This window comes from Petromyzon marinus, chromosome 2, assembly GCF_048934315.1.
Source record: "Petromyzon marinus isolate PM22_M1 ecotype Great Lakes invasive population chromosome 2, UKy_Petmar_22M1.pri1.0, whole genome shotgun sequence".
NCBI classification, from domain to species: Eukaryota; Metazoa; Chordata; class Hyperoartia; order Petromyzontiformes; family Petromyzontidae; genus Petromyzon; species Petromyzon marinus.
In genome coordinates, this window is record NC_133668.1 from 16,981,477 (window position 1) to 16,993,798 (window position 12,322).

General features: G+C 42.0%; 1 protein-coding gene across 10 annotated transcripts in view; it reads right to left on the bottom strand.

Annotated features, from left to right (window-relative positions):
- Positions 1-276: 276 nt before the first annotated feature.
- LOC116945837 (supervillin) overlaps positions 277-12,322 on the bottom strand; it is a 155,262-nt gene continuing 143,216 nt past the window's right edge. For all 10 annotated transcript variants that reach the window (XM_076071016.1, XM_076071020.1, XM_076071002.1 and 7 more), the window contains 11 exons: positions 11,976-12,111; positions 10,452-10,794; positions 9,026-9,180; positions 8,303-8,405; positions 7,242-7,449; positions 6,864-6,997; positions 6,167-6,322; positions 4,959-5,102; positions 4,416-4,540; positions 2,490-2,645; positions 277-2,142 (listed from right to left, as the gene is read on the bottom strand). In XM_076071016.1, coding sequence (XP_075927131.1) covers positions 2,056-2,142; positions 2,490-2,645; positions 4,416-4,540; positions 4,959-5,102; positions 6,167-6,322; positions 6,864-6,997; positions 7,242-7,449; positions 8,303-8,405; positions 9,026-9,180; positions 10,452-10,794; positions 11,976-12,111 — 1,747 coding nt within the window. In that variant the 3' untranslated portion in view covers positions 277-2,055. The remainder of the gene's footprint in view (positions 2,143-2,489; positions 2,646-4,415; positions 4,541-4,958; positions 5,103-6,166; positions 6,323-6,863; positions 6,998-7,241; positions 7,450-8,302; positions 8,406-9,025; positions 9,181-10,451; positions 10,795-11,975; positions 12,112-12,322) is intronic.

Here is a 12,322-nt window from a genome sequence, read left to right on the forward strand (position 1 = left end):
GGGTGGGGAGGGGAGGGTGGGGAGGGGCTGGGTGGGGATGTGGGGGGTGGGAGAGGTGGGGCTCGGTGGGGAGGGGCTGGTCACCCCGTGGTGCCCTTATAAAACTCAACGTTTAACCTACTCACGCCGGCTTGTGCCCGCCTTCACAGTCGGGCATATTTGCGGAATACACCACGTGGTGCCGCCGTTAACCCTGGCCATTGACCGAGCAACCCAACGTTCCTACCAGCTCCCCCCGCAGGAATGTGTTTAAAAAGAGAAATGAATTACACCACGAAAGATGAGAACAATTTATTAAACTTTGTTGTATCAATGAAACAAAAACCAATGTTGCAATTCCACTTGCGATATTCACACTGGAAGTATTTAAACAAAAATACATTGTTACGCAGTCGTGCCAAAGCTTTAGCCTTAATTCTAAAATACATACCTAGAGAGTAAAACACATTACATTTATATGGACAGATTCAAATCATTACAGATTTGTATGACAATAAAACAGTAAATATAACATGAGTCGAAAGGAGGTGAGGGTATACTAAATTTGCGCCAATTGAAGAAAGGCACTACATAATCGTAAAGTCAGAAGCCTTAGTTCAGTCCAATAAAAACAGCATTGCATAGGTTCTACTTGGTAGGCTTTTGTTTAAGATCTTCTAAAGGCATCTTAAAGTGCCATGTATTGTTATGTTAATACTTTGATGCTGTAGAAAACTGGAGCTAATGCTTTAGGTATTGTTGAAGCACGCATGTTGCAACAAGTATGCGCTCTCCCACAATGATATATTTCCTCATTACATATCATTTTCGCAGCTATCTTATAAAAACTAAAGCTTAATAAAAATCCAAAATTATTCCAATTTTAAATATTTTCCAGTACATTTTAACATTTTACCATGACTGTAATTAGTAATGTAAAACACTGCCGTTATTTTTCTTTAGAAAATTCTAAAGCCCATTTTATTTGGCTGTAAAAACTGTGTACAACAGGCAACACGAATGGCTGGTATTTAAACGATTTTAGAGATGGGCACACTTTACTCAGCCTCTTTTATCCATAGATGTCTCAAATTTCAGGCAAACATTTATTATATGGTTTATAATAGGTTAACGGATTATAAACCTAAAATAATGACATGAAAAAAATAAAATGGTTACACGGATCAATCTTAAAGCAGTAACCAGTGGCCAAACATCATTAGTTAAACTAAATGAGTCCTTTATACACCATTTAAAGTGTACATTTCCTCTGATTTTAAACATTGAGTCAGTAAACAAGGACATATGAGGATTAACAAAAGTGCTTATAATAGACAAGTCAGTGGCAGTGGCTGTTATTCCAAGTAGCATTTAGTGTTGAAAAATGTAATTATGTAAAACAATGTATTTTAAAAAATGTTGACAAATAACACGTACAATTGCTTGTAATATCAAAACAGCGGTAGGCCCTTTCCATGTCATGGTTTTCCCAACAGTAATGGGCACGATAAAACTAGCTGTGCATTCTATGTGCTCGAGGAAACATAACATCTCAAATTGTCACATTGTGATAAAAAAAATCCAAAAGTTAATTGCACAGAAAATGGACTGCCTCAGGAAAATGGTCTCGTGTCCAACCTCACCATGTGGCATGCCCAGAGGGACATAGCTCTGCAAAGTAATTGGCATTTTCTAAATGCAAAAAGTCAATTCTCACCTGTTAAGTTCAACACTGAACCTCAGTATGACATGAACTGAACATTTTCACTTTCAGTGAACTACAATTTAGAAAAAAATATAAATGAAAAATTATATTCAAAAGTCTATAGTACTTAATAATAAAAACTGGGTTTTAGTAATCCCTTTTACATTGCCCATTTTGTGTTCTTTGAGCAGCATAATCAAAACTTCTAGCCAAATTACATCTTGTAAATGGGCCAATTTCCCAAGTCAAAGCAAAGCTGGGATGTCCATTACACGGATGCTTCTATCTCTGAGCTCTTAATGCAAGAACATTTAAATATGATTATCATATCAGACAATATCACAGTTGTACCACTCATCCCTGACATTCGTTTAAAACAACCCAACCTCCTTCTTCAGAGTGGCTTGCTTCCACAGTGGTATTGAGTGATACTCTTCCCTTGACATGTTGAGCACCGACTGAAAATATATTATCAGCAAAAAAACATTCACACCATGTATATAAATGTAACAATAAAATATAAAATTGACATTTGTATTTATTCCAGTATGACTGTACGTGTGAATTCATTACTAGTAGTTGCATAATTCACCCACTTTCCACCTGGTGCCTATTGTGTGCCTTTGAGATCTACAGATTTACTGGTGGAAAGAGGACGACTTAAGCAATAACTGGCGATGAAGTCACAAGCGTCATCATCATCATGACCGATTAAAGGGTGAAATATTAACTTTATTCAACGCTGCGGAAACCTCAAATCTAAAGCATCACGTAGAAGTGTAATGTAAATTGTGCAGACACGGACCTGGAAATCTACATCAGACAGATATCTCTCCAGCTTGAGGGGGTCGACGCCGGGCGGCAGCGGACGCGTTGTGAGCTGCGCCAACGAGTAGGTGGTTTGGCTCAGCTGGGCCAAAGCATCCTCCAGCAAGGTGCACTTCTCTCTAACCTCTGTGTTCTGCAAATCGAATAATACCAATTTATTAAACGTTTTAAAAGAATGCACGATTGCATCCAAACATCTCCAATATGCTACATAGCTACCAGGTAACACGTGAGTTATTGAGGCACGTTTGCTTCTGCAGCAAGTTCAATGGGTCCGGCAACTGAGAAGGCACATGGCCCGTATGAGGTCAAATACATCCACAAAACTTAACTGTAACATCGGACATGGTTTGGTACTCTGTCATTAATCGCCCAACTAGTTACCTTGAGGTAAAATATTTTATTCACTGTATTACATTAAGAGACCTGGACAATTTCAATCATAAAATGGCACACCAAAATGTCATAAATTATAAGTTATGTATAACAAAAATATGCTGAACTGAATGCATAGGGCGATTAATAACATGTTGCACTCAGCATAACAAATAAATGGAACACTTGAGAGCAGAGACTGCAGCATAATAATCAAGAAGTAGGCATTACAGATCTCAGGTACAATATATGCCTTAGGAGTTTCAGTTTTTTTTTCCAGTTTATTTATTTTGGTATAGCCCTGTGAGCCATTCGGCTCTTGAATCGGGTGCAACCACAACAAACAAAAAAACAAAAACACGAACAAGAAAAACATCTTAAAGTGACTATGTGACTGTGCAAACAGAAAATCCATGAAAAAAACCAGCAAAATATTCCTGAAAAAGGCACCGTACAGCAACGCTGTGTGCAAAAAATCCCAGTGGGATGCAAGTCAAACAACAACAACCACAAGCAAACTTAGATTAAGGCCATCAGTCTAACTCCGTACTACAACAAAACAAACATGTCCAAACCAAAAAACGTTTTAGAAATCACCAAAAAATAAAGCCATAATTGTAACGTAACAGTGATCACAGGGACTATGACCGAATTTTTACAATAAACTACATAAATAACAAGTAACACCAAACCCTAGAGCCATAGCTGGCTGCATGAGTCACTCCACAACAACAGGAGCATCAGTCGGAGTATCAAATTTTTCAATGCACCTTCAATATCAGCACACTAAATCAAAATACAGATAATACTTTGCAGCGGTCATCTGGAGCGAAACATTTGATTTGATTTTAGGAGGAATATACGTTTGCTTTGCACGGTTTACTACGTACGGTGCGAATGAAGTTTAACATACATTTTACAGTGGGAATTGACAGCAGAAATTTTCCACAAAACATATATAGGTCTCATTAAGTTGGATGAAGTGGGCCGAACCCATGTTCATTTCACGCTCGACAGCCAAGGGATTCCACTAGAACATTCTGATACCCAGGCATAATGGCAGCACAGGGCCAACCATTAGTTCTTGAGATCCATCTGACACTCCCATGCGTATTTATGAATCTGACACAATTCCACACTTTGTGGAGTCATTCCACATATGGCGGAGACTAGTTTTAGAGAGCGCGGAGCAGCTCCACATGCATTATGTAAGGGTGGCCCACACTCGCTCCTGTGCGTATCAAGTAACATTTAAAATGTTTTTTTAAAATATGATTAAGTGCCATATTGTAGGAAGCAAAAATCATCCGATGGAGAGACCATCACCCACACTGGGAATATAAAATTCTACCATTGCCTCAGGACGAAACGATAGGAAGGAGTGCAGCTCCATTGTTTGATCTAACCCTGGACTCGGTTTGACTAGCTATTATAATTCTTAACTCCTGTCAATACGAACTGTCTAGGAGGCTTGTTTTCAGCACCCCAACTACACCAACTCGAGATGTTGGTGTGTGTGTGTGTGCACCTGCTGGCTGGATGCAGCTACGTCAGGGTGCGACTCCCAGCATGGGAAGAGGTTGGTGAAGGATGGTGGCTCCAGTCCGGCATAAACCAGGTAGGCCGCCGTCCCTTTCACCTTTCCGCTGGATTCTGCTGGCCACCATCATCGACAGGAAAATGATCAATTAATTGTAATTTAGTATGACAAGGAATTATTAATCTTTGTAGAATACAGTCATTTATTTATACATTTGGCCATGTAAACTAACAATTACAGAAACTCTCCTGCTACCTAATGCACTGCAAAAAATGTTATAAAAAGACACATTTCTAGATACGATCGGTAGCAGGATGGCACTGAGGTAATACATGTGCCTCAGCATGAAATCTCCGAGTTCAATTCCCGACTCGGGTGCCTTTCTGTGTGGAGTTGGTATGTTCTCCCCCTGTTCTGCATGGGTTTCTTCTGAATTATCCCGTTTCCTTCCATAGCTACAAAAAATGAATTGGTCATAGGCCACGGTCTGTACTGCTCTTCAACTGCGGTGCACTGGCAAGGTGCTGGGACCTTTGTGGAGGAGGAGAGCGGCCTCCATTGCAGCCCGTCGGTCGGTGTCCCAGCGCATCCTGCTAGAGCCCGTGCTCTCTCGGTCAACCGGCCACCAGCCCTGCCACACGTAAGCCTCGCGAGAGGTCTGCAGCACAAACAGCGCTTCTCACGCGCACACACACACAGACGGACGCAAATGGCAGTATGGTTACACGGGCACTGGGGTTCACGTGTCAAATCTAATCTGTGTAACGGCTGGTGAACGTACAATTGTATGTGTTACTGCTACATGTAAGTTCTGTCTTAGATCTGTGTATGTTAAAAGTGTTATCTGTTTATAATCACCATGACAAATAAACACAGCTTGCAGTACATGGAGTAAAGTCCATGCTCTTGCCTTTTTTGTAATAGGCAATGCATTAGTTAATGTGTATTTATCACAACCACATTACATATATATGACTATTAAAATAAATAAAATAAATAAAAACAAATAAAATAAAACAAATATTCTCAAATTCCTTTGAAAGTAATGATTCTTACGGTGTAACAATGTTCAACAGTTGTTTAAAAAATGTACGACTATATTTATCTATGAGAAAAGGTTTTTCCCCTTTTGTCTGGCAACAAAACAAACCGCAACTTGCTGTCTCTGATGTGGACCAATCAGTTTCAAAGACAATGCATATATTATCAGAGTACGTTTTTTGTTTGCATTCTGACCACAAGTATTGTGGTTAATGCAGACATGATTCCTTGTAAAAAGTTTCAGTTTGGTGTTTTAACATCTTAACACAGCTGTTTTGTTGCCAGAAAAAATTGGAAAACCTATTCTCATATTTTGGTACTGGCAAAGGAGGTCCCATGATCTAGTTATCCAATTTAAAAAGCCAGGCATGACAATGCAGGATTATATATTTCACATAAATGTAAATGATTCTTATTTCATAAAGGACAGGATTTACAATTCTCATTATACTTTTACCATTCCTTATGAATGAGCACGGCAAGGTGGCAGTAACTGCAGGGTGGAATTCATGGACATTTGAACAATGTCTACCAAGCTTAAAATTGATTAAATATGTGCAAATAGAAAGGTATTTGACACAATCTGCTTACATTTGGAATCGACTAACCACAGATCCTGCAAGTGCAACGGACGTTGTCAAAACAGATCCGTGGAATGACTCACCTCTTATTTCATCGTGCTATGTTCTGAGCCTCACCTGGTTGCTCCACTCCATAGAGGTCGTCCTGCAGAAAGGGCATGGCTGATGGTGCGCCAGGCACGCTCACATTGGAGGTACACTCCACAAGCACCAGCTCGCCCGACGCGCTTGATGTGCGGTAGAGTTTCAGTGAGTCTCCCTCCCGCCCCTTGTCTGCACCAACCGTGAATACATTGTCAAAGAAAATTGTCGTGAATATTACACACTGCCAGTAACAACTGACCACCAACTACGTGTTACCAATAGTATTTATGCTTAAAATGTTTCCAATGGCACCCTTTAAACCTATACATTCCATGATGGTAGTGCCCTGACTGTGACCCAGGGGGAATGGGCCTTGTCGCCCCTGAGACCGCCCCCTCCCAGCCCAGATCTTGACTGAGCCTGAGTGCAGGGGGGAGTTGGTGGCACACGATCACTGACTATCAAGTAAAAAAAAATCTGTTTGAGCACGTTCATTTAAATAATATTTTTTGTATATATGGTAGGTATATTTGCAGAATTTTTATACAATTTTATGTATCTTTTATGTGTGAAGGACAGATACTTACAAATTACATATATATCGACTCCCTGCCACTTACACGTGTCCCCAGTTCCTTCCGGAACGTTGTCGGATTGAAATTTTAACTCCCACCACAGCATTCTGGGTCGTTCTGGCTCACAATCCACCCTGTTTATAATGCATGTGCACCTTGTAGCAGGCTTTGGTAAGCCATCCGGTCATGACCACCGAGGGCATTCCAGAAGGAAGAAGGCTCGGCACCTTCCTCGCACTCCTCTAGGCTCAAGGTTGTGGTTCCAGGAATGTTCATCTCTGGGGGGCATCTGCAGCCACCACACAGTAGAAGTGTGGCACACTGAGCTGACAGCATCTCATCATGTGGGGAAGCACACACCAAATGCAACAGCATCTGTTGTCTACTTTGTAAAAAAAAAAAAACCACATCAGCATTAAAATACATTGAATTTGTCCATCTGTAAAGTTAGTCTGGCAGTCACAACACATACTTGGTTAAATTCATGAAGTAGTTAAAAACAATATATATGTAGGTGTGGGTGTGCAGCTCACACATCGCGTAGACGCTTGGCAGTGTGTCGTGCAACACGGCGGCTGGAGGGCGGACAGCAGCACCCATGCCACACGGTGAGAACGTGGCGGAGAGGTTCCAACAGGAGCAAGGAGGCCCGGGAGCGTAGGGCGGCTGGCCCACACACCACCTCGAGAAGCAAAGCCTCCTCCACCAACTCGCCCCTCACACAGAACAGCCGCGTCATGCCTGCAGAGACAGCAGCAATCTTACGCTGTTGCCATCAAGTGTCATTTTATATACAAGCACCTTCATTTGTCCATTTGTCTGTCAGCTGGACTGTGTATACATTTTTTCACATTATCTAGTAATGCTTCTGAGTACAGGAATCCAGGAACCTATGAGATTTACTTTTATCCATGAATGACATTTGATCCCACTTAAACACAGTGACTGCCTTCTGATCACAATTAGTGGTACACTTAATCTCGACTAATGGACACCATCCATCCATTCACATCTCGACTAATGGACACCATCCATCCCTTCCCTTGACGATTCCTCCCGGAGCCAACTTACTTTTTCTTACATGCGTATAAGCATCTCTCCTTGCCTCTTTTATGCATACTCTTTGGTTCTTTCGGTAAAGTCACATAGATAGAAAAAAATTACTAATAAATGCACTTTCATGGTTTTGTTCCATTTTCTTTGTTAATGTCCATTTTTTTTAATTCATATATTGTATCAGTTTATTAACACGTTCAGATTTCCAAAAGCACTCCAACCCTGCTCTCATCTACTTCTTCAATTTATCACTTTGATCCCAGTCCACCTTTAATAGCACCCTAGGTAGACATTGTAATTGTTTATTGGATATGTTGCACATTACCTTTGTTTTGCTCATATTTATCCTGTATATAAAATATTTCTCATTTATCCTCATTTATCCTGTATTCATATTAATACATGGGTTGCTTAAACTTAAACCCTTTCGGGCAGGTGACCGATACATTTGGAGTCACATCGCACTGGCCATGTGGCAAAAGGGTTTTGGTAATGGATCGTGACTGTGGGTTGGTGCATCACAGTTGGTAAAGTATACCTTGGCTGTTGTCAAGTTCCTCCCGCCGTCCTCGGTGGACAATCATTCCGCCTTGAAAGAGCTGCACGAAGCAGGGAGGCTCCTTTCCCTGTTGAACTGGCACCTGGCGATCACGGCGCACATGGCCACGCCCCAAAAAAAACAAACATACGGGCAAATGTGTGTGTACGTCTACATGTGCGCTCACAAATGTTTGTGAAAACAAACACGAATGTTCTCAATCACCGACACATGAAATTAGGCCACAAACTCCCATACTAATAGGGATTTGTAGATTTTTAAAAAAAAATCTACTTTGGATGTAAAACAAAATCCAATTGGCAAAAAACTAAAAGGCGGTAATATAGTCCAGCAGAAAAATCTGCTTCAGGATTTCACTGTCCACAAGGCAGTATATCGAATATCCCAGCAAAGAGAAAAGATGCCGTCCCATCCACCACAGAGGTAACCGAATACATTAGATCAGCGTAATACCAGGCCCTTCTAGATTTCAAGATTTTAACGACGCAAAAAACAAAACAGCTTACAGTTGAAAACATCATCTGTCTAGCAAGACAACTTATCTTAAATCTAACTGTACTGAAGCCATACAATTCACCGCTGCCCGTAACGCTTTACAAAACCATGGGCCACCTGGTTAAGTCTCTCTTTTTCCTTACAATACATTTGTGTCATGTGCACGTACCACACCCCTCCCGACAAAGTCCTCCCTGCGTGGCTCACCTGTGGCCCCTTCTCTGTGTCCAGCTCGATGGTCATGAGTGCCGAAGCCCCCTTGTCACTCACGCCCGCGTTGCGACCCTGCCAGAAGAAGTACGCGCAGCGCTCGCGGCCCGCCGTTACACTCCGCACCGCCTCGCTCTTCTTCCTTTTGCTCACTGCATCACCACATGGGGCAAGGCATCAGGTCACACACAGACTTACATAAGAATCATTACCGGAATGGAACTACCAGCTTTTGAGAAGCACAATGCTGTGATTTGCAGAGACAAATAGAAATGTCACTCCTCATCCTTGTCATCATTAACCACTTGCAGTAATTCGAGTGAGCAAAACAAGACAATGGGTCCACAATTCATAATATTGGCAGAAGTTTCCATGCTTGGAATTGCTACTTTGGTGGAAATGTTCATTAAAGTCATGACCAACCTCAGTAACCATTGGACTCATTGGGCAGAACCCATGACAGTGTGGCTGCCGATTCTGAGATGATAGACAGAGCACGAGGATTCTGCCGGGGTACCATAAGACCGCCTTGTAATGATTGTATTGTACGTTAATTGTGATTAACATGCAAGGGAATGCGGTTGTATAATAAGAGAACAAGAAATGTGTGGCAGAATTATGATGATGCTAATTGTTGGGTGGTGGAGACAAAAAGGGAGTGTTTCAATGTACCATTAATGTTTTTTAAACCATCCCAAAAATGCCTCACATCTATCAAGACAAGCTGCAAAACAGACAATTTTCTGTTGTTATTTAACAACTGTAAATTAATCACAATTGACATTGCGGTTGCAAATGTATGTAGAGTGCATTGCTCTAGGCATAGGAGTGATATTAACAAATGCATGGTGGAGGGGGGGGGTGGAGGAAACTTAATTAAAAATTCTACAGAATAAATGTCAATCAATGGAATGAAATTGCACTGTGGCAGCTGAACCATGATACATAGCAGATTAATAATGCACCAAATATCACCACACTTGCATGATCTCCATTTTTAGTCTGGAGTCAGTGGTGAATATTCCACATTGCTAAAGAGGAAATCAGTTGATCCATGAGACAGCCACTGCCGATTTCCGACAAAGCTGATGGACCCCAATGCGATTGACTCCATATCTGAACAGAATCTGATCTCATAAGCTAAACTATGAACTTGCAAAACTTTGGCATAATGCTGCATGGCCAGGTGAAGTTAATTTACATAGGACTCTATATATGGCTGTTACTATGATGGCCATAGTTGAACTGCTGAATATTTATTTAGTTTACCGTCAATGAGGACCATATCTCTGATGATCATGGTCAAGAACCATAAAGGAGAATCGATCTCATTAGAACAAGTGAACGCCCCGACCGCCAAGAGTTCACAGCAAGCTACAATGGCTCGTGGCACAAGGACGCATATGGCGTGCACACCCCTTACCCGCGGGGCACAGCATGTACTTCCACTTGACGATGTAGGCATCCCCCATGTGAAGCTGCCCTCGGCTGGTGGCCGCCACAGAGCTGTACCCATGCTCGGCCACGTGCCAGGCCTCCACGGCCACGGTGCTCAGCTCGAAGGCTCGCGCGTCCTCCCCTTTCACCGTGCCGTGGCCACGCCCTACGTCCACCCCCTCAAGCACCGTGCCGCCCGCCTGCGGCTGCACTACAACCACGCCGCCACCTTCAGGCGAGGCATGAACCATATTTTCTATCGTTGCCATCGGGGAGGTAGGGCTGGTCGTCGTGATGCTGCTAATGTGCGGGCTTTGAGAATCACCCTCCTGCGTGGTGAGGGTGGGGGGTAAAAGCATGGGGGAGGGGTGGCGGCGTCACACGAGGCTAAACACGCGTGGCGTGGCACAAGCAAATTCACTCCTTGCGGTAAGATGCATTTATATTTACGCGATTTAACCCAAAAAACATATTCTGGATAATATTGGTCGCGAAAGCCTATATATTAAACTGCAATGCAATTCCATGTAGAGGCATCATTTGTTCTCATGGTTAAAATCATTGAAGAAAAGAGACAAATTACAGGAGCATAATTTCAACAGTCTGACAACAGACAAGCTGATAAAACAGAAGGTATGGAAAGGTAGGGAGGTAAAGAAAGGGAGTAAAGTAAGAGACTCTGAGAAGAACGGAGTGCATTTTCAAACACAAAAACGTACTTTCATGACTTTCCCCTCGCACTTCAAAGCTAAAAAAAACTTCACACGTTGCAATGTTTTCCATAAACTTGAAAGCTACAGCTATTCAACATATACAACCAATAATTTGACAACATGCGTATTTCTGGGAGGCTTTAAATGAGAACGACAGCACAATAACTATTTATTACACCTTTATTTAACCAGGTAAAAAAAAACATTGAGGTTAAAAAGCATTCAAATGAAGGGGGCAAAACAAGAAAAGGGTTATACAAGGAAAGTAGGAGATAGAGGAAGAAGTGAAAGCAAGGGCATCGGTTGAGAGATGGACTGTTAGGGGTTGGATGAAATGGTGACAGAGAAAAATAAAACTGTCAGGTCAGAGAGGACTGAAGAAGTAACTAGGAGAGGTATGTGGGAAAGGAAGAGAAGGTAAAGGAGAGTTGAGGAGATATAGAAGGGAAGATAGAAGTGGAGGAGAGAGGGGGCAAGTGAAGAGAGAGGAATATGCCAGGCAATGAGAAAAACAAATAGAGACACGAAGAGGAGGGATTAATACACTTGTCAACTACGCAAGTAGCATATTAAGTAGCATATAAACTGTAAAAGTTGTGGATTCACTCTTCAACACACCGGTGGGCTAAAGTAGTGAACTATTTGTCTTTTGTCAACGCGACACTTTTTTGCTCATTGGCTGTGTCAGGTGGTGGAGGGTTACGACACATTTATAAATAACGCGATCTAACCCAAAAACCTTTATTATTAATAATATTGGTCGCGAAAGCCTACGTGTTAAACTGAGCATATTGCACCTTCAGTTCATCGCCATTTTTCTTGGGTGGCTTCATTACATCTGCCCAGTCCAAGAACTTCTCCTTGAAAAGAACCGTCTCATTGTGCTGCGTCAGGCGTCCAAAAATGGACCACTCAGGGCGCCCCTCCCCCATCCTGCCCCAAAAAACACAAAGCATGCATCATAGCTCGCAGGTGATAACTACATTTTGGGCATTCAAAAATAGGTGCTAAGAAAACTGTAAAATCCATAGGAAAGATGTTTCTATACTCTTTGGTTCTTTCGGTAAAGTCACGTAGGTAGTAAAATAAAATAAAATCTCCGACTCTCCGAGTTGCATTGCTCCGTTAGGTGCCTCTGCATTAA